Source organism: Bos mutus, chromosome 11 (assembly GCF_027580195.1).
Source record: "Bos mutus isolate GX-2022 chromosome 11, NWIPB_WYAK_1.1, whole genome shotgun sequence".
Lineage (NCBI taxonomy): Eukaryota > Metazoa > Chordata > Mammalia > Artiodactyla > Bovidae > Bos > Bos mutus.
In genome coordinates, this window is record NC_091627.1 from 44242014 (window position 1) to 44264066 (window position 22053).

Consider the following 22053-nt stretch of genomic DNA (forward strand, 5'->3'; position numbering starts at 1 on the left):
ATTTCAAATAAATGGGATTATATAATATGTAATCCTTTCTGGTTGGCTTCTTTCACTTAGCATAGGGTTTTCAGAGGTAACCTGTGTTGTGGCATGTATCAGTATTTTATTCCTTTTTATTGCCAAATAACAATCAATTGTATGGATGTGCCACATTTTATTTATCCATTTGTCAGTTGATGGACATCTGGCTTATTTGCACTTTTTGGCTGTTACGGACCATACTACTGTGAACATTTGTGCACAGATCTTTGTTTGAATATGTGTTTTCATTTCTTTTGAATATATACAAGGAGTGGAATTCCTGGGTCAAATGGTAACTTTGTGTTTAATCTTTTAAGGAGCTGACAAACTGTTTTCCAAAGTGACTGCCCTATTTTACTTTCATACCAGCAGTGGTTGGGAATTTTGAATTTTCCACATCCTTGACAATATTTCTTTTTGATTACAGCCATCCTAGTGGGTGTGAAATGTCTCATTCAGATTTTGATTTACCTTTCCCTAATGGCTGTGGTGTTGGAGAAGACTCTTGAGAGTTCCTTGGACTGCAAGGAGATCCAGCCAGTCCATTCTGAAGGAGATCAGCCCTGGGATTTCTTTGGAAGGAATGATGCTGAAGCTGAAACTCCAGTACTTTGGCCACTCATGTGAAGAGTTGACTCATTGGAAAAGACTCTGATGCTGGGAGGGATTGGGGACAGGAGGAGAAGGGGATGACAGAGGATGAGATGGCTGGATGGCATCACTGACTCGATGGACGTGAGTCTGAGTGAACTCCAGGAGTTGGTGATGGACAGGGAGGCCTGGCGTGCTGCGATTCATGGGGTTGCAAAGAGTCGGACACGACTGAGCGACTGAACTGACTGAATGGCTGTTGATATTGAGCATTTTTGTGTGTGTAATTATTGATCATTTATATGTTTTTTAAGAAATCTCCATGGTACACATATCATCAAACTTTTATTTGTCTAATTTTCAGCTTTTCTTTATGGTATAAAGTAACAGTACACAGACAAGAATAGAGCTAAAGGTCAATATTTTGCCATCTCACATGATAGATAATACTATGGTACAGGGTATGAGTCACTTGTCAGCTAGCTGACTGCTCTTTTCTTTAGTATTGTGGTATTGCCTCCAAAACTAATGAAACAACCTAGTAGAAGTGAAAAGATCTATTAACTGGCTCCACTACTTAGTTCAGTTCAGTTCAGTCCCTCAGTCATGTCTGACTCTTTGGGACCCCATGAATCGCAGCACGCCAGGCCTCCCTGTCCATCACCAAGTCCAGGAGTTCACTCAAACTCATGTCCATCGAGTCAGTCATGCCATCCAGCCATCTCATCCTCTGTCGTCACCTTCTCCTCCTGCCCCCAATCCTCCCAGCATCAGAGTCTTTTCCAATGAGTCAACTCTTCGCGTGAGGTGGCCAAAGTACTGGAGTTTCAGCTTTAGTGTCATTCCTTCCAAAGAACACCCAGGACTGATCTCCTTTAGAATGGACTGGTTGGATCTCCTTGCAGTCCAAGGAACTCTCAAGGGTCTTCTCCAACACCACAGTTCAGAAGCATCAATTCTTCGGTGCTCAGCTTTCTTCACAGTCCAACTCTCACATCCATACATGACTACTGGAAAAACCATAGCCTTGACTAGACGGACCTTTGTTGGCAAAGTAATGTCTCTGCTTTTGAATATGCTATCTAGGTTGGTCATAACTTTCCTTCCAAGGAGTAAGCGTCTTTTAATCTCATGGCTTGCAGTCACCATCTGTAGTGATTTGGGAGCCCCCCAAAATAAAGTCTGACACTGTTTCCACTGTTTTCCCATCTATTTCCCAGTACTGTGACTTAATCAAATACTTTACCCTCTCTAGATACAGATTTTTCTCATCTGTAAAATGAGGGAATTGAAAATTGAATAAGCTGATAGGATATTCTTTAAGGTTCTTTCCAGCTTTACAGTGTGGTTATATGATACAGTAATACCAGTGATATTTTTGTTATTGTCTTCTTCTTCTTGTCCCTAACAATGAAGAATTATGCCTTGTTGAAAAATCTTAGACCTCAAATACCTTTTCTTCAAAAGGATTAGAGTTAGGTGCATTCGGCAAGTAAAAACCTGGGCACATGTAGATATTCGGTAAAAGCTTACTGTGGACTAGCCAAGGCCATCTATGTGAATTTGTCTTATGGGTTAGAGGAACAGGACATATGTGTCACCAGTGAGGTGGAACTAAAGGATGAAATAGTTTACGCACTTGCTGTGGGTGTGGCTAGAGGTAAAGGACCTAGGAGGAAAGAGTCCTTGACTGCATCCTCAGAAGTCTTCAGAGACCATTAGAGGATCAACAGGCTCTCAGAGGGAAGTCGTGTTCAAAGGTGAAATAAAAACCTAAACTACAACAGATAAGAAAAATAAGACATAAGAAAAGAAACATCTGAAAAGGCATAGATGTTGTGAGGTAAGTGCACTTTGTTTATTTTTCTTTTGGATTGATTTTTAAGTTTTCAGGGTACTGAAAGTTTATCATTGGTCTCAAAAAAAACAAAAAACAAAAAACCAACCCAGCCCAACTGAGATAAGTCCCAGAAGTTCAGATATTATAGGTGAAGACAAGGAAGTTTGACACCTGCAAGCCAAGGCAGATTCGGAAGAAGGGTGGGGAAAGGTTATTGAGGTTAAGGTCCATTTGCCAGAGTTTGGTAACTTTGATTCCTACCAGTTAGCAAAACTACTTAATGTTTTGTTTTTGTATTTGACTGGGCTTCCCCAGTGGTTCAGTAATGAAAGAACCTGCCTGCAATGAGGAGATGCGAATTCAGTCCCTGGGTCAGGAAGATCCCCTGCAGAAGGAAATGGCAACCCACTCCAGTATTCTTGCCTGGAAAATCCCATGGGCACAGGAGCCTGGCAGGCCTACAGTCCATGGGGTTGCAGGAGTCAGACACGACTTAGCAACTAAACAACAAACAACGAGATATTACTGAATCAGACATCATTGTAAATAAAAAATAAACCACATGTGAAAAGCAAAAACAGTTCTTAAAAAGAAAAAAAAGCAAACCCAAGTAACTAGTCAATTCAGATTGGGAAAGAAAAGCTTAAAAATTTAATTCTAGCCCTTTTCCCTTATGAATATGGGTCTTTGTCCCATTTTAAAATTGCTCATCATTCTCAATAAATAGGAGGTTTTGTCTTCAGTGTTTTCTTGGAGCTCTTTAAGAAAAATATATCCCTTCAGATTATTTGGTATAAACACAGAGCTTGAAATACGTAAGGAATTTTTATACTCCTGATGGTCTGTTTTTAATCATTATAAGATAAGTCATGATGACAGTGTATGAGCTATTGATGTATTTGATTGCCTTAGGAGGTGAGCAAGAAATACATTCCCCAAGTTAATAAGAGAGTCAGTATACTGGTCTGAAGAATGGCAGATCCTCAAGTTTTGTTGTGGCATCAAGTTTAAGGCATAGTCAGTCACAACTACATTCTGTTTAGTATGAGTATTGGACCGGTCATGTCCGGCTTCTTGCGCACTTTCATCAGCCTGGAATCACATGACGTGGCAGGGTCACCAAACAGCAAAATGTTAGAGTATGCCCAGATTACTTTGACAGATAGGTTTCCTGGACTGAGCACGTATCTACATTAGACAAAAGCAGACTACCTGAGCAGATTTACGTTCACAGTAACCTAAGTGGGCCTGCTGCCAGCATAATGAGCAAAAGAAACATTATGCAGATTTGCTCAAGAATAGCTGCAGGGGATATGACACAGTTATGGAATGCTGGGTAGCAACAGAAGTAGACTTGTAGCTATAAGCTAGAAGAGAGTTCATTTTGTGACAACATATTATTTGGTAGATATTAGGTAGATGGTAGATATTAGGTAGATGGTAGATATTAGGTAGATATTAGATATACTAATTTACTACTATTTGGTAGATACTAGGGTATCTATTATTTGGTAGATATTAGGGCTACCAAATATTTTTCTATAAGAGCATTTGCTCCCTAGACTCAAGCTGAACAACAATTTAATGGGTGAGAGTATAGATAGTTTGCATGTGCAGCTTATTGAACAGGTATGGACCAGAATTTGCTCTTGTAACTTAATTTAGCATGCTTAAAAAAAAACAAACCTGAAATGTAATTAAGCACAGAGCAGGTTTATTTTTGGCTGTGTAGAGGAATAACAGGATCCATGTATAACCCTTCAACATAAGAGAACACATTTCTTAAGAAAAGATGCAGGGAAATTTGGACAAGCAGGCAGTAACTCTTCAAATAAAGCTTACAAGTAGGATCTAAAAGCTGCTCAAGTCAGTAAGTAAGGTGCCAGCCCCAACTCGCTCTGAGTACTGGTATCATATCTCCATGTTCATGAGCACCCAGTGAATCTATTTTTAAAGTATAAATCTGGAAATATGCATGATCAATTGGAAATGTGATTGAATGCTCACCTGTTCTTATGCCTGGGATAATGTAGTTTTTTGTAACAAAACCAAAAAAATCTGCTTTGTTGGATAGTTCTAAAACAGCCATCTTTCTTTGCATATGAATGGTATTGATTCTTCTGTTTTTTTAAGTAGAGTATTTCTTAACAGATTAAGTATTATACTAAATCTGTTAAAATAGGCTATTACTTTATTATGAAAAGATAGTTGAGAATTTTGTATTTCCAACGTTTTTAGAGAGCCTTTAGGTAGTCAATTCAGTCAGCCTTTTAAAAAATAGAACGCTCCCTTTTGAAGTACCGTGTTCCATAACTTGAAATTCAGTCTGTGTTAAAAATTGTTGAGTGCTTTCCTCCACTTCCGTTTCTTCTCTTTGGGGATACAGACTTCCTTAGGGAGGAGAGGGGAGAAGTGAATTCTCAACTCAGCCAATAGAATCTAGAATTACATAATGTTTACCTGTTTTCCCTAACACAGGGCCACCCACACACATTATGAGGTGCTTAAGCGAAAGAACACTGAACAGACTGCTTTTATGTCTGTGATTCCAAGGGTAACTGGAGGATGCTTTAGTACTATCTGGATTTTATCATCTGGTGAGAAGGTTGTTTATCTAGCTTGTGGTGATAGCAAAGGAAGAAAGACTTAGATGTTCTACGGCGTAATTTTAAGTGTCACATTGTCAGTGCCTCAGATTAAAGGTAGAGTTGCAAAATGAATGATTGGAATCATCAGATGGTTTATACTTAATTTTTTCACATTTGATTTTAGAAATATGTATAAATTATATTTTCTTCCCTCTTGGGAAAAAGGTTGAATAAATCTCAGGCTCCAAGAATTTTGTGTTTTTAGGGAGGTTTATGCTATTAATTTTAACCTCTCATTACTCTTAGAGAAATAACTACAGAGATTGACTACCTGTTGACTATTGGTCAGCAGAAAACTAAAAATTCTTCATTTGCAGTGTTTTTCCAATCCAGGCTACAGTATTTAGTGTTTTTCTTTGAAGCTACAGTATTTAGTTTTTAACATACTTTGGAATTCAGTGTTGTTCATTATTTTCTTTTGAACAATTAAATTTGAGAATTACATTGCTCTATGAAGGGTTCGGTAGCCAGAATGATGGTGCTGTCATTGTACTTTGGTTAGCTGTTTAATGCTTATCCAGAATTTAGCTTTTTCACCGCAAGTCTCCCGAGGTCCTCTCAAAGAGATTAGGCCTTTGAGATAACTACAATTTACTATTTAAACATTTTTACAAGGTAGGGGAAATTTCGGAGAAGGCAATGGCAACCCACTCCAGTACTCTTGCCTGGAGAATCCCATGGATGAAGGAGCCTGGTGGGCTGCAGTCCATGGGGTTGCACAGAGTCGGACACGACTGAAGTGACTTAGCAGCAGCAGCAGGGGAAATTTATAGGATTTTTTAAAATATTGAGAGTTTTGCTTTATAAGAATTTTAGATAATGTTTCTACCTGAATGCTTTGTTATTGTTCTATAATGTGGTAGGAAGAGATTTAATAATTCTAGATCTGCTGACTGATTAAGAGGGGGTGAGGCTCCTGCTAAAAAATGAACAGTTTTAAGTTCCCAGCAGTGTTCTTTTCTGAAGCATTTTATTTTCTTTTAAAGAAAAGGTATAACTAAGATTTTCTTTTTTTAATTTTGTTAAAAACTGAATGTTTGCTAGAATACCAACATGCTGCCTAGTAGTGTGTGTGCATTTTTTATCAGATTTTCTAATCTGTGAGAGGGGAGTATACACTCTCTTGGGTATGTGTACAGCAGAAGACAAGAAAAAAGTTGCAGATTAGGAAGAAAAATTGATCTTAATAAGTTACCTACTTGGGTAATCAGAGTGGAAAGAGGAAATTTGTAGAAATATCCTGGCTACATGTATGTATTATTTTTCTAATGAAAAGAATTAGAAACACCATACTGGGTTATTTAAAATATTCATTGTGCTAAAAAATAGATGTTCTTAGCCTCCCACACACAGTGTCTCTAAATTACTGCTATAAAAATTTATGGGGAAAACATGGTTTGGTCAAAGAAAGATCAGATGCTGTTACTTTTGAGAACTTTTCATGAACCACAGAGAAATCATAAGATGAAATTTTTGTTCATTAGTGAGATTATAATAGTCATCATCTTTTAATAATGACTTCTCTCTGTGGGTAGCTGACTTTACTGTTAGAAGAAATATTGGAGATTTAGTTGTTATTTGAATTTTCAACCACATTTTATTTTCCCATTCCTTTTTAATAGAGCTTATAATGAAATTGTGAAACTATAAAAGAGTTAAAGTCAACTCCCTGTAAGAGCAGGAAATTGTTGTTGTTCATTCACTAGGTTTTGTCCTGCTCTTTGCGACCCCATGGACTGCAACACTCCAGGCTTCCCTGTCCTTGACTATCTCCCAGAGTTTGCTCAAACTCTTATGTCCATTGTGTCCATTATGTGTCCATTGTGTCCATTATGTCCATTGTTAGTGATGCCATCCAACCATTTTCTCCCCTGTCAGGCCCTTCTTCTGCCCTCAGTCTTTCCCAGTATCAGAGTATTTTCCAGTGTGTCAGCTCTATACAACAGGTGGCCAAAGCACTGGAGCTTCAGCTTCAGCATCAGTCCTCCAATGAATATTCAGGGTTGATTTTCCTTTAGGATTGACTGGTTTGGTCTGCTTGTTGTCCAAAGGATTCTCAGAAGTCTTCTCCGGCACCGTAATTCGAAAGCATCAAAAGCAGGAAGTACATACACTAAATCTAATTTGATTTAGATGTAGTTTTTTCCACTACTGAGAAGCAAAACATTTATATAGCATTCAACCTTAAAACTAATAATATAAAGTTGGCCTTGATAATAATTTATGGTAATGCTGCCTTATCACTTAATATTTGTTTTCTCAGAGATGCATCTTTATTTCTCAGTATCTAAACAAATGTTTATGATCTTTGAGATTTTTAATTTCAGGGCCTGTTATGTGTTATGAGCAGTAGAAAACTAGAACTTTATATATGGTATCGGAGTTATCAACAAAGAGCAGACCATAAACATGTTTAGACACTGAAAAATAAAGATGCATCTCAGAAAACAAATATTAAGTGATAAGGCAGCATTACCTTAAATTAAGTATTATCAAGACCAACTTTATATTATTAGATATATTATTTAGATTACCAAGTATTATCTAGCCTAACTGAATACATTTTACAAATACTTGATTTTTTTTTTTTTAACATTACATTAAGACCTTGAAAATTGCTGGTTTAACTCTCACAGTGTGAATAATTTTAAGAGACTCAAAATTCTGTGACTTGAGTGAATCAAGGAGATGGCCCAACAGAACAAATCCCAGTGCGGCTTTGTTCTCATTTAGATCCGGTGACAAATCCTATGCGGTGAGGAAAATGTTGTCCCCATTTTGGGGAATTGTGTGTTATAGGACTGGTTTGTAGTTTTGAGAATTCATGAAAGACCCTGGGTCCAGCCCTCATGACTATCAAGGGCCAGAGTTCTTAGGGCTGGCCTTAGAGAACCCTGTCATAGCTTAGTCCTTTGCAAGTGCCTCCTCTTGTTGGAAGAGAATAGTATCCACAATGAAATAATTAATTAATAATTTAGGAAAGTATTTGACTTTCTGGCTTTTCAGGATTTTATTCTAAATGAAATGTGTCAAAAATCACCCAGGGCTGCTGCTTCCTAACTCTTCTTTCTCCCATCCTTCTTTCTATTCCCTTTTATAAACTCTTCAGAACTCAAACTAAAATCCTGTTTAAGGTCATTGTATAGTATAGCGTTAAATCAAAAGCTATGATATAATTCCATATACAGAGTGTTTTCTAATGAAACCTCCTAGAGCATTCAGTAGTAAAGTTGCTCTTATGTCATAACTTTGAAAAAAAAACCCATGAAGCATGATTCTGCCAAATTTAGATCAGTGTGTGGATACATTACTAACGTGCAGTTATTATCACTCAGTCCAATGAATGGCCACACTTGGTAGTAACAACTTTCCTCACTAAAGAGGCTGTGAATGGGGCAGCTTCACATCAGAGACAGGACAGGAGACCGGACGCTGTGACTTGACAGGCCCAGCGTAAGTGACACTCTTAACACGTTTAGGTTGTGAGAAGGCTGGAAGGAAGCAAACTTTAAATCTTGAATTCATTTCTATATTAAAGTTTTTGTTTTAAAATTTTTATTAAATTTTGTTTTCCATTTTTATTGTCTTCTCTTTTTTTACTTTTTATTTTGAAATCGTGCCTTCGAGAAAAATCGGAAAAATAATTCAGTTAGTTTACATATACCCTTTATTTCCTCTAATGTTCAGTTCAGTTGCTCAGTTGTGTCTGACTCTCTGTGACCCCATAAATCACAGCACGTCAGGCCTCCCTGTCCATCGCCAACTCCTGGAGTTCATTTAAACTCACATCCATCAAGTCGGTGATGCCATCCAGCCATCTCATCCTCTGTCGCCCCCTTCTCCTCCTGCCCCCAATCCCTCCCAGCATCAGGGTCTTTTACAATGTTAGCAATCTGTATAACCAGAGTATATTTATCAAGACCAGGAAACTGACATTAATAATATATCACTATTCACTAAACTATAGGCCATATTCAAATTTCAGTTTTCCACTGTCCTTTTTCTGTTCCAGGATCCAATTCCTGATCCTGTGTAGTTGCTTCATCTCCTTCATCTCCAACCTGGGAGTTTCTCAGCCTTTCCTTGTCTTTCATGATCTTAGCACTTTGAGTGCTGAGAGTTATTTTGTAGACTGTCAGTTTGGGTTGGTCTGATATGTTCTCCTGATTAGATCGAGGTCACACATTTTCTGGCAACATAGCACAAAAGTGATGTGGCTTTCATACATCATAATCAGGGAATACACGATATCGAAACATTTTATTGCAGATGTTGACCTTGATCAGTTAGTTAAGCTGGTGTCTGCCAGGTTTCACCCACTGTAAGTTACTGTTTTCCACTTCATAATCAATAAGTATCTTGGAGGAGATACTTGAGACTGTTATTGGCCTTTTTAAAATGCATGTAATTTGGTCAGTGTTTTAATAAAAACAAGGACTAGAGAAAACCGAGGTTATTCTATTTCTGGGAGCAATCTAACTGTCCAAAACAATCATTACACAATACTTTTTGTGGAACATGGACTCCATATTCCATTTTTTCATTTCATAGGATGGTATAGATTTAAAGTGATTGAGAAAAATCCATTCATTCATTTTCTTTTCAAGTTTAAATTTTATCCAAGGGACTTTTGAACTCAGCTTTAAAATGATTGAATTACTAGAAACTTCAGATGGTTGGTCAATATTATAGAAGTTTGTCCTGTATTAGAGCAGTAGCATTTATATAAACTCTCACCATTAGATACATTATAGTGGGAAGAGTTGGAGGGTTTTCTTGCTTGTTTAGTTTCCCAGTGCCCTTGTCTCCTCCCCACCCCCCACTTACTTTTCATTTTAAACTCAGTTGTTTCAGCTGATCCAGAGTACTGGTTTGAGTTTGAATTGTAACCTTGGCTTTCTTATCTGTTGAACCTCACAAGGTTGTTCTGGGATTAAATCAGTTGTTTTATGTAAAGTATTTAGAACAGTGCTTGGCACAGAACCCGGAAAGTGTTGGACACTAAGAAAAAAGGGTAGCAGAGGCATGGGTTGCCTGCTGACTTGAAGAAACTATAGCGTTTACAATGAGTATAGTTGTATCAGTTGTTTTTTGTTCTGAATTGCTATCTAATCCCACTGAATTTGCTGCGTTCTGCAAAATTTTCTTCAAGACTTTAGTGGTGAAATCTAGGGGAATTTCTGGTCTTGCTTTCCTGAGAAGCGTATTATCATTTTAGGCACTTTGGTAAGCTGAAAGAGTTGAATACAGGCCGAGCATGGGCAGACACAATTAAAAAAAAAAAAAGAGCCCTTAGTTGTGTCTTTTACAATACATTTTCTAGGCGTGGGGAGTTAAGTGATCATTTTGGGGCGGGGTGGACAGGTTGTATTTAAACCCCCACCCCCGTCAGGAATACTGCCCTGCAGTTTTCTCTTGGCTGTCACTTTTCTGGGAGTGCATGAAACCTGCCCCTATGCTGCCTGGTCTCTCTTCTTATATATGTGTTTTTCTTCCTCATGGTGCCAGGAATTTGTCTTAGTGTAATACCATGCTTTTCCCCTTTGATTTCTTTCTCCCCTCCTCATTTTTTTAAAAAAGCAAAGTCCACTTTATTTACTGATGTTTTTATTGTTGGTCACTACCAGGCAACAGGGTTGACAAATACAGTGAGCTTTGAGGAAGTGACAGAATTTCAAATAATGTCCAAAAGCCCTAGTCATAATTGCATAATTGCTATTAGTCTCTGCTGGAGTGTAACTTATCTAGAGTTTATTTTACTTTACAGTCTCTTTTCCTAAATGGCCCCCTGATGGCCTCTTACTCTTATTAATATTTAGGAATCAACCCTACCCAGCCTTGTTTGGGGTGTGATCAGTGGTATCAAAAAACCTGAACTACTGCTTAACTTCTAGGAGCATCAGTCTTCTCATTTATCAAGTGGAGATAAATTACTATACTTGATACAGTTGTGATAGAAATTAGATTAGTTAATGTGTGTTTGTTTCATATATAGGTTTCAGTTCTAGCTCTGTCACATATTACCTGTTTGGCCTTGAACCAGTCACTGGCCTTTCTGACTGACAACTTCTGTTCCCTGTCTGGAAAATGGAGTTAATAAGACATCTCTAATTCACAGGGCTGTTGTGAGGGTCAAATAACCTAATCCTGTGAGAAAGCACTTTGCTGATTAACTTTCTGTGCAAGTGCAAGATAGACCTTAATCTAAGTTTGATTCCAATTGATATTGATATGCCTTTTGATTTAAAAGCATTCCCCTATGCTTTTCAAAGCCTGCTTTTAGTTTCTCTGAGTTTGGGTCCCCTAGGTCAAGAAGATATTTCCTTACCTGGCCTCCACAGATTAGCCTTTCTCTAAACCTCAGGCTGGGCTTCCCTGGTGGTTTAGTGGTAAAGAATCCATCTGCCAATGCAGGAGGTATGGGTTTGATTCTTGGGTTGAGAAGATCCCCTGGAGAAGGAAATGGCAACCCACTCCAGTATTCTTACCTGGGAAATCCCATGGACAGAGGAGCCTGGCAGGCTGCAGTCCATGGGGTTGCAGAGTCAGACACAACTGAGCGACTAAGCAACAACAAAATGTCAGGCTACCAAGCACTGGCCTTATAGCTACTTCTTTGGCCACCCCAACTCCAGTTTCTTTCCTTCAAGAAAGAAGGAAGGTTGAGAGAGGTTGCTAAATATTAAAATATTTTAATGCACAGAAATATTAATAATTAATCACCATCGAGATAAGATGATAGTTCTCCCATTCTCATTCCAGCCACTCTTATCAAGTCTAATGAAATACTGAAACGGCAGCTTCAAAGCCATTGCTCTCCCTAACACAAGGCTTAAGACCAGTGTTAAGACTCATACTCCCAATGCAGGAGACATGGGTTTGACCCCTGGTCAGGGCACTAAGATCCTGCGTGCTGTGAGGTGTGGCCGAATAAAATAAAAAAATTTTAAGACATCAGTATGATTATGGTAGTAAGCAAATGTTTATTAAATACCTTACTGTGTACTAAGTACTATGACAAAAATAGGGGAAATTCCTCCTAAAAAAAATTGTTATCTCCAGTTTGTTCTCAGTGGTTCTGAGGGCGAAGGGTGGGAAGGAAGTTGGGGGATGGAGTGTGGGAAGGTGAGACATTCTCAGGGGTGCTGCTGAACCTCTGACAATGTGCAGGCCATCTCCCCCCTCCACTCCCCATGTCAAAATGTCAGTAGTGCCAGGGTTGAGAAACCCGAATTTAGGGGAACAGTCACTATCTGTGGGAAAGATGTTAGTTGCTTTCCCATCAGGATGAAAATATGTTATCACTGTAGCTGATAGACTATCAGCATGTCATTTGGCCACCCTAAAAAGCAAGGCTGGGAGTTTGTCCAGAAGTGCCCTGTATCTTGAGAAGGGGAGCATGGCCTTCACTTCTTTGAGTGCTCTACTGAGAAGCCAAAAGACACCAACAGAAAGAAAAGTAGTAACCTCATCCTCCTACAGCTGACACCATTATTTTGCCTATCTCCTTTCTCCATTTATGGAAAAATGCTGCTTATTAATCCTGCTGATGGTGAAAGAAGGAAGATGATGATTAACTTTTCACTCTTAGCAAGAAACTGCTGCAAGTTTACCACCCTCCAATCATCAGCTAATTTGTTTTCACAAAATGGCTCCACCACAAGCATAAGAAAAGAGTTCCTTTTGTTTGAATCATCCTTTTGAAATCAACCACAGGGGAACGCTGGTGTAGATGGAATTCTGTTTCATCAGAGATAACATATGCAATCCACATTATATTTTTCACCATAAAAAAATTATAACATTTTCATGTTTTAAAACATTTTCCTCCCCCCGCCCCCACCTCCACCCAGCATCCCTTATGCCTACTCTCTTGCCCACCAAAATAGGAGTGTTCAAAAGATTATGTAAACACATTCCTAAGGTCTGTTTTGTCCCTCCCTTAGTGTTTGCTTCTTTTTATTTTTCAGGACAGGAATTTCGTACTTGTGTTTAGTAGGTAGAAAGCAAAAAGGCTGTGTGCAGTGTGAAAAAGAAAAATGTTATGTTAAAGGAGCAATTTGGACGAGATTGGTTCCCCAGTTTTCCTTCTTAAGGTAAAACTGACGATTACATATTAGAAAGTCTTTTCCTTTGCAAACACTTGATAAGAAAACAATTGTATTTCACTGGCCTTTAAAGAACAAATGATTAGAATGTTGTATCAGTCAAATTAATGAGACTCTTAAGAAACGTATTTTATGGCGAATTATTCATCTTTTCCTGCCCTCCCCCCACACACACAAATAGCGTTCCAGAATGTATTTCTTTTAAAATTTGTTCAACTTGGGAAGGTCTCCGCTGATGAGAACAGCATGCTTAATTTTCACAGATCAAGCAGACTTCGAAGTAATAGATATTATAGGAAACAGCCTTGTTGTCTTAGCAAGATTTTCTCTATCATTTTTTCCAGTCTCATATAGACTTAATGGTGCTATTTCTTATTCTTTTTGCTGGGTCACTTTGGGATGGGACTGAATATATGGGGTCAGACCAGCTAACGTAACTGAACACCACCAGGTGCTGTCTGTGATTGAGGTGTTAGAATACACTTCCGTACATACGCGTGTCGTGTTCTCAGGACTATGACTTCAGGAATTGATTTCGAAGAATTCTGTGTATTATTCAGATTTTTAAAACACAGATTATCTACAGAGAGTGAATGCAAGAGTTACTATCTAGCTGCTGGGCCTTGTTTAAGATCGTAAATAACCATTACTACTAAAGTATCTTATTAGAGATTTTGATTATTAGATACAAAAATAGAAACCAAGTTTCAGTGTGTTCCTGTGATTGAAATTTTGATATCTGATAAATATCTCAAATTAGACCCTCTCAGGAATCTAACCAAAGTAAGAATAATTGGGAACATATTGTTTTTCTTGGCTAATTTGGCCAGAGGCTCTAGAAAATATAGAATGGTGAGTATATGCCAGCCCTACTCTTATTCCTTGTCAAAGCTAAAATTAGTTCTTGTTTTGCTATAGGGGCAATAGGACTAAATCTATAGTTCTGTATGCACATTACTTGTAAATTTTTATGTTAGGACCAGATGGTTTCTCATATATTTTCACCTCCAACGTTCTCTTCGTTTTACTTTAGTCCCTTCATTTTTAGAGATGAGGAAACAGATTGGTTTATTCAAAGAGAACTAGAACTATAACATAGGTTAATACTTGTTAGCCATGCTAAAAACTAGTGTCAGCCAAATATGGGCATTTATGTATCATTTTCAGATTTTTGCCATATCTATGTGCTTACTAATCCTATTTAATACTGTTGAAATTGACTTCTTTAAATAAGTTCTTTTTAAGGAAATGTTTTGCTGCTATAAATGAAAACCCCCCACTTCCTAAAAATAGAAAGTAACTCTACAAAGGAATCTGAATCAGGACAGTGTTATTAAAACTTAATTTAAATTTTAAATTTAATTAATTCATGTTATTGAAGTTTTAATTCTTACTGTTCTTGGTCAGAAGTGTGCCACAGCAGTGTTTTCATGTTTAGATGGCAGTACGTTAATTGTCTAAGAAGAGTTCATTTAAAACCCCTGGTTAAATCTAAGCTTTTTAAAGTGGAATGCTTCTTTAGGGGAGAAGTAAAAGGGATAGACATTCATATATTGATATACGACATAGTGTAGATCAGATGATCTTGTTATTTGCAACTGTAGTTGTAAAACTGTAGCACAATATCACAGTATTCTGGTTTTATAGAATACTGACACTGATAAGGCTATAGCCCATTTCCATCACCACTGTGGTGCCTTCCTGTTGCTTTTTTGTAGTTGCATTCACTTCCCCCCTGCTCCCACCCCCAGTTTAACCTTTGGCAGCCACTTATCTGATTTCTGTTTCTGTAATTTTGTCATTTCAAGGGTGTTATATAAAAGAAATCATATATGTAACCTTCTGAGCTTAGATTTTTATATTCAGCATAATTCTCTAAAGATTTGTCCATGATGTTTCATGTACCAGTAGTTTATTCCTTTTTATTGGTGAGAACTATTCCGTAGTATGGATGTACCACAGGTTAATCATCCACTCAGTAAAGAACATCTGGATTAATTCAAGTTTTTGGCTACTATGCATAAAGCTGCTATAAACATTTATGTACAGGTTTGTGTGAAAAGAAGTCTTTTCATGTTCTTTGTTCTTTTCTGGTGTTCCAAGTTACTATTTTTTAAAAAATTTATTTTCTGTTTAGTGAATTCCTGCTAGCCATTCTATTAGAGTATCTCTGCTGGTGACAAATTCTCTTAATTTTTCCTCATCTGAGAATGTCTTAATTTTTCTTTCCATTCTTGCTGGAATCTGGTTGATAGTTACTTTCTTTCAGCACCTGAAAAAAATAGGCCACTTGCTTCTGTCTTGTGTAGTTTCTGGTGAGAAATTCATTGTTTTCCCCCTGTAGGTAAGGTTTAGTTCTTCTCTGGCTACTTTCAAGAAAATTTCTTTGCCTTTAAGTCAGAAGTTTAATTACCATGTGTCTTGGCATAGATTTCTTTGGTTTTATCCTATGTGGAGTTTGTTCAGCTTCCTGAATCTGTGGTTTTGTTCCCCTTTTCACATTTGTTGCATTTCAGTCATTGTTTGAGTGCTTTTTCAGCTCGGTTCTTTCTCCTTTCATTCTGAACTCCAGTGATCCTAATGTTATTAAATGGGCCGTTTTGTAGCCCCACAGGTCCATGAGGCTCCTTCCTGTATTTTTCCAGTCTAATTTCCTGTCTTGTTCAGACTGGGTACTTTCTGTCTTCCAGCTCATTCCTTTCCTACATACCTTCCATTCTGGGTTGAGCCCATCCAGTGAACTTTACATATCTTCTCTTTCTTTGTGGAGACTATTTTTTGTTTGTCTCTTTGCCGCAAATTTGTTTGTAGTTGATTACTGAAATTTTTTATCATGACTGATTTAAAATCTTTGTTAGATAATTCTCACGTCTCTGTCATCTAAACTTCTGGCACCTGTTGATTATCTTTTTGCATTGTTTTAATTCTGTCTTGTACTTTATATAGTAAGTGGCTTTCTTTTGAAAGCTGGACATTTTCGTTGTACGTTTGGACACTCTGAATATCATCCAGACCTTCTATTTTCACTGACTTTTCCTCACATTGCTCTGTCAGGGGAGTACGGGGAGCCTTCTTACTGCTACTAGGTGGACATGGAAGTCCAGGTTCCCTGCTTGGCCTCCATTGACCCCTGAGGGAAGAAGATCCTGCTGAATTGGAATGGAACCCTAGGCTCCCTGCGCTGTCCACTGACACCACTTGGGCAGAGGAGGGGGCATGTTGCCAGCCAACAGGGTGGTTGTGCCGGCTCTCCACTTGGCCTGTTCTGACACTGCCTCTGGCACGGGTAGCCCAGAGGGAGGTCAGGCCGCCTCATGGCCTCCTGAGGTGGATGTCCGGGCTCACCGCTCAGCTCCTGCTGGTGAGTGCGATGGTGGGGTCACAGTGTTTTCTGTGGTGCTGGCTGCAGTGGAGCAGTTATTGTCACAAGTTTTCTGTCTTGCTAAGGCTGCGTTTTCTTGTTCTTTTGACCAGAGAGAGCAGCATTTTGTCAGGTGTTTGTTTTTCTCTCTGCCAGTTGGCATTTCCAGGTTGCTAGATTCTTGAGCTTCAGATCTGGGATATATTGATATTAGGCAAAAAGAAAACCCAAAGAACTTGCCACGAAGTCGTTCCATGGGCCCCAAGGCCCCTAGCTGTTCTGCCTTCTCTCTACTTTTCAGAGTCGTCTTCTGCTTTATATATAGTGTTTAGGGTTTTGGGTTATAATTAGCAGAAATCATAGGGAAAATAATGTCTTCCTCATCGTCCTGGAACTGGAATTTACATTTTTAATGTAAAGTTAACATTCCTAAATTTACATTTTAATGTGTTTAAACAGTTATATCAACTATACAACCATTATTGGGGGAAATGTCACACACTATATATATTATGTGATAATTTTCATAATATTGTGCTCACAAGGACTTTTAGAAAAGAACATCTTTACTTAAACTGAAATTCATTGTTCAAATTATTAATGAAAACTTTTCCCCTCTAGGAAATAATGCAAAAGGTGTCCCAAGGCTCCTGATCAGTGAACAAAGATTTGAGAAAGACAGCCAAGCTCATGTTTTCTCCTGATCAAGAAAATCATCCATCCAAAGCACCAGTAAAATATGGTGAACTCATTGTCTTAGGGTAAGACTTCTCCATCTGATGAGCATAAAATTGAATGATATATGGTAACTTGAAAATCTTGGTTAAATGCACTTTTTTTTAGAATTTATATCCTGCCTATTTCCAAAGAGTATTTAAAGCTACAGAGTTATATTACCAAATTAAGAAATTCTTTTAATTCTCATTTTTATGCCATCCTTTGTAAGTACTCAAATGCTCCATAAACTCTGCCTCACCCTCACCCCTAGAAAGGACAAACCTTCTTAAAGATGAAGTGAAAAATGTACTTGTCTAAAGTCACATAGCCAGTCCATTTGTCTTCCCTATGTCGTCTTTTAGAAAATTTGCCTCAGCTGACTGTACCCAAAATCTCCCCTCTGCTTAGGTCATTTCATGTAGGTTAGTGTTAATTTGTTCCTTTGCCCTCTGAGACAGATGCTGCTTTGTGCTTTTGGTCCTGTACTTAAAAGAGTTGTATAGACATGACAATGTGATGATTCTGAAGCCCAGGACATTGCTACTTGTTTGCTTCAAAAGTAATCTCATCCATTCAACTCATACAGTCTTATGATTGAGGAATAAATGATTCCATTATTGCAGTTTATCCAGTCTAAACTTGCCACAGTGTCAAAATGGAGACACAATGTTAGTCTGTTTCTTAGAGATCTCAGAAACTAGACATTGTAAAACTTACTTTCTCCCTACTGCTTCTGTCCTGCCTAAAAAACAATTCTAGACATTTACAACATATTTTAGAATCAGGTTGGTGCAAATTCTTCTTTAACTGAAACTGTGGCCATTGTTTCAGATACGAAAGTAAGAAAAACTGGGGAAATAATATGGTGTTACTGAGCTTAACTGGAAGCCAGGAATCCTGAATCCCAGTACTTTTTCCAGCACTGCTAGCTGTGTGGCCTTAGGCAAGTCACTTAACCATTTTGGGCCTTAGTTTCCTCTTCTGTAAAATGACAGACAAGATCAACTAAGGTCCCTTGAGATTAAAGAAAATGTTGTTTTCTCAAAAACAATTTAAAAGATTGTAAACTTAATATAGGAACTACAATATTACAATTTAAAATCACATAGATTTTGATGTATTAATAACAGATTTTTAACCACCAAAAGCTATTCAAAGTTAAATTCTTCAGTAGGAAATTTGAGTCATCTGAAGACTTAGAATTTGAAATTTAGTATATGGTTTAAACTGGCTCTTTTAGCCCAGCGGTTTCTCAGTTAACCTTATAAAATGGTTGTCTCTGTACCTGGCACTTGATGTATTAAAATGCAAACAATGCTGCTTCTCAACATTTTAGAAGGAGAAGTCAGGCTGGATAAGGTGGTCAGTTTTGTGCTGGTGCTATTTGGAAAAGAGCTCTGAGCTACAGGAACACAGTGTAGGAATAGAGAGCATATGTCCAAAAGAGGAAGGAGGCGAGCTCTGGTAGACAGTAGTAAGGGGCAGTGAGGAGCCCTCAGTGTGTGAGACTGGGGGCAGCACAGTCCCAAGCAGCAAAATCCAGTATGTATTAGCTGAGGGGCACTACCATGAACCTTTAGCAAGGTTAGCAGGGGCTTTTGCCAGAAGAATCAGTGTGTTTTACATTTTATAAAGGTTGTTCAGTGTAATTTCTATATCTGACAACCTTTGAGTAAACTCCCTTCCCTTCCTTGTCAGCCCCTAGTGTAGGCCATTTTATAAGCACAGTCTCCTCCACCCTCAAAACTGTACCCATTCCTTGCCTCGGTTTCCCCCCAGATTAACCAGCTATAAACAAGAAACCATCACACCAAAGGTGTTTGTCGCAATAAGGGGGACAGTACTTGAGGAGAGAGTATTATTAAGCTACTGTTCATGCCTCAGCAAAGCAGTAAAGAATGAAAAAAAGCACAGCAAGCACCTAGATTCCAGTTCTAGCTTTGCCAGTGTCACTGGTGTGACCTTCAGAAAATAATGGAGGGACTCAGTTCCTCTGAAGAATAACTTAATTCCTAGCCTGTAACAGTGGCAAGTGATACCGGTCTTGCAGTTTTTATGAGAGAATGGATAAAATAAAGTGATTTGTGAACTAGAACCCACTAGTGCCTAGTACATAGTTAACACCCAGATGTTTGTTTTGAACCTTTTTCCTATTGGTTCACTCCTCGCTCACTTGCTTACCTTTAGAGCGTGTTTATGTTATCATGGAGAAATGATCATAAGATCTGAGCAACAAACGTGTTTAACGGCCACTTACTTATGCTCAGTCGGACAGGTTTTACTGACTAATGTGAATGTGTACAAGCCAGTAGCTGAGACTAACAAGTCTAAAAATTCCTAATTTAAAAAGTTCAGTTACTTATAAAGTGTTTGGTTCATAATTAAAGGAGATTCTATTTTAAACGTCATATTTGTTTAAATATGTACTTTTAAAGGTTGTATTACCACATGCAAACATTCACCTTTAAAAAAAATAGAATGAGTCATAAGAAGTCAGATATGCCATTAATCAGCTCTTGATTATCTTAAATAAAAGAGGGAAGAAAAATACAAGTAATTTAAATCTGTGTGTAATCCAAAAGGTACTTCTCTGTGACTTCAGATGTAGACAGAAAAAAATCTTTTTTGTTTCACACTCAGGCAGCTGGTCTGGGGATCAGCAGTCGCTAAAAGTTAATTCCAGACACTTATAATCTACTAATAGATAATTAATCAGTGGTTGATCCTCTAAGACAAAGTAAAGCATTTGTTTTAGAATTGTGTGGTTCTTTCATGAGATCATCTAAATTTTTTTCTCCCCCATCAGGTATAATGGGTCTCTTCCAAACGGCGATAGAGGAAGGAGGAAAAGTAGATTTGCTTTGTTTAAAAGACCTAAGGCAAATGGGGTGAAGCCCAGCACCGTGCATGTTGCTTGTACTCCTCAGGCTGCAAAGGTAACACAAACAAACACTAAGTAAATTAACTTGGAGAAATTGAAAGACTTATATATGCTGTTCATGTTCTTTAGCAGACCCTTCACATTGTATACCAGAAGTTTCCTTTTGTTTGGATGGGAAAAGACACTTGGGAGATAGGATATCTAAAGAAATGCCATCTAAAAGGGCATAGGACTTTTTTTTTTAATGACACACTGGGATCCATGAGAAGGAAATAATCCATTAGAAGGAAATAATTCCTTTTTTGTCATTAAAAAAAAAGTTGGGGTGGAGGGGGGACAGGGCTTCATCTAGAATTTGGAATTGTGGAACTGCCCTGAGATGTAGTGCGTTCCCGCTATTACTCGAGGGACCTCCCTGAGCTGGGCAAGGAGCGTGGTACAGAATATATGTATTCAGGGCCTAGAAACATGTTTGGATGAGATCATTTTTTTAACTGAGTGGTCTTTATCAAAGATTTTATGGATGCTCTTGTTTTTATTTTTTATTTTATGACCCCCACAGCATTGTAGCATAGTGCCTTAAATACAGTAGACCTTCATTAATTATTAAATCAAATCAAAGCTGTGAAAGCAAATACCCAATTGTGTCTGTAACACAACTTCTCAGTCTCCTGGCCTATTTCATGCTTCACCTCATGTGAAAAGTTGACTCATTGGAAAAGACTCTAATGCTGGGAGGGATTGGGGGCAGGAGGAGAAGGGGACGACAGAGGATGAGATGGCTGGATGGCATCACTGACTCGATGGACGTGAGTCTAGGTGAACTCCGGGAGTTGGTGATGGACAGGGAGGCCTGGCGTGCTGCGATTCATGGGGTCGCAAAGAGTCAGACACGACTGAGCGACTGAACTGAACTGAACCCCGTTTTTATTCCCAACCAAAATTTCCAGAAGCTAGGCCACCATTTCTGGGCACTTGGGCTTTTCCTAGAGTGATAGACAATAAGGGGACATTTCAGATCTTAAATTTCCTGTGTATTCTTCTACTTCCAGTTTTATAACACAGATTAAATTTGATACTGTGGTGAATGAATAAACATTACAAAGAGTTCTTTACATCTGGAAGTACCTATATCTTTAAGCAACCCCAGAATGTACATTAATATTACACCATCTGAGGTATATTTTTGTAGGTTAAAAATAAATGAGAGAGAAATTGGCATACAGTGCCTTGTTTCAAGTCATATTTGCAGTCCCTGGACTTTTGGCTTTGTTTTATATCCAGTGCGGTGTCTAAGCAAGAGTCCTCAAGGAGTCTTCTCTTACTATTTAAGAGCCAGGGAATGTAGAAAAGTGACAGTTTTCTTTACGTGTTTCTTTCTGTTTTTTTGCAAAGAAGGGATGTGCTGATAAATAATAAGCAGGTGGTAGAGTGAAAGGTTTATTGATCTGAGGAACTTCTTTCCAGTATTTCCCCACTGAAGTGCTCTTGGCATTTTGGGTGTGCCAATTCTTCTTTATGTAGGACTGTCCCACCTGTTGCAGGATATTTAATATTCAGTTCAGTTCAGTCGCGTCTGACTCTTTGCAGCCCCATGAATCGCAGCATGCCAGGCCTCCCTGTCCATCACCAACTCCCGGAATTCACTCAGACTCAAGTCCATCGAGTCAGTGATGCCATCCAGCCATCTCATCCTCTGTTGTCCCCTTCTCCTCCTGCCCCCAATCCCTCCCAGCATCAGAATGTTTTCCAATGAGTCAACTCTTCGCATGAGGTGGCCAAAGTACTGGAGTTTCAGTTTTAGCATCATTCCTTCCAAAGAAATCCCAGGGCTGATCTCCTTCAGAATGGACTGGTTGGATCTCCTTGCAGACCAAAGGACT

General features: G+C 38.4%; 1 protein-coding gene across 2 annotated transcripts in view; it reads left to right on the top strand.

Moving 5' to 3' along the window:
- Window positions 1-22053, top strand: part of PELI1 (pellino E3 ubiquitin protein ligase 1) — a 55971-nt gene that overhangs the window by 23512 nt on the left and 10406 nt on the right. For both annotated transcript variants that reach the window (XM_070379374.1, XM_070379375.1), the window contains exons 2-3: window positions 17194-17333; window positions 20096-20225. In XM_070379374.1, coding sequence (XP_070235475.1) covers window positions 17263-17333; window positions 20096-20225 — 201 coding nt within the window. In that variant the 5' untranslated portion in view covers window positions 17194-17262. The remainder of the gene's footprint in view (window positions 1-17193; window positions 17334-20095; window positions 20226-22053) is intronic.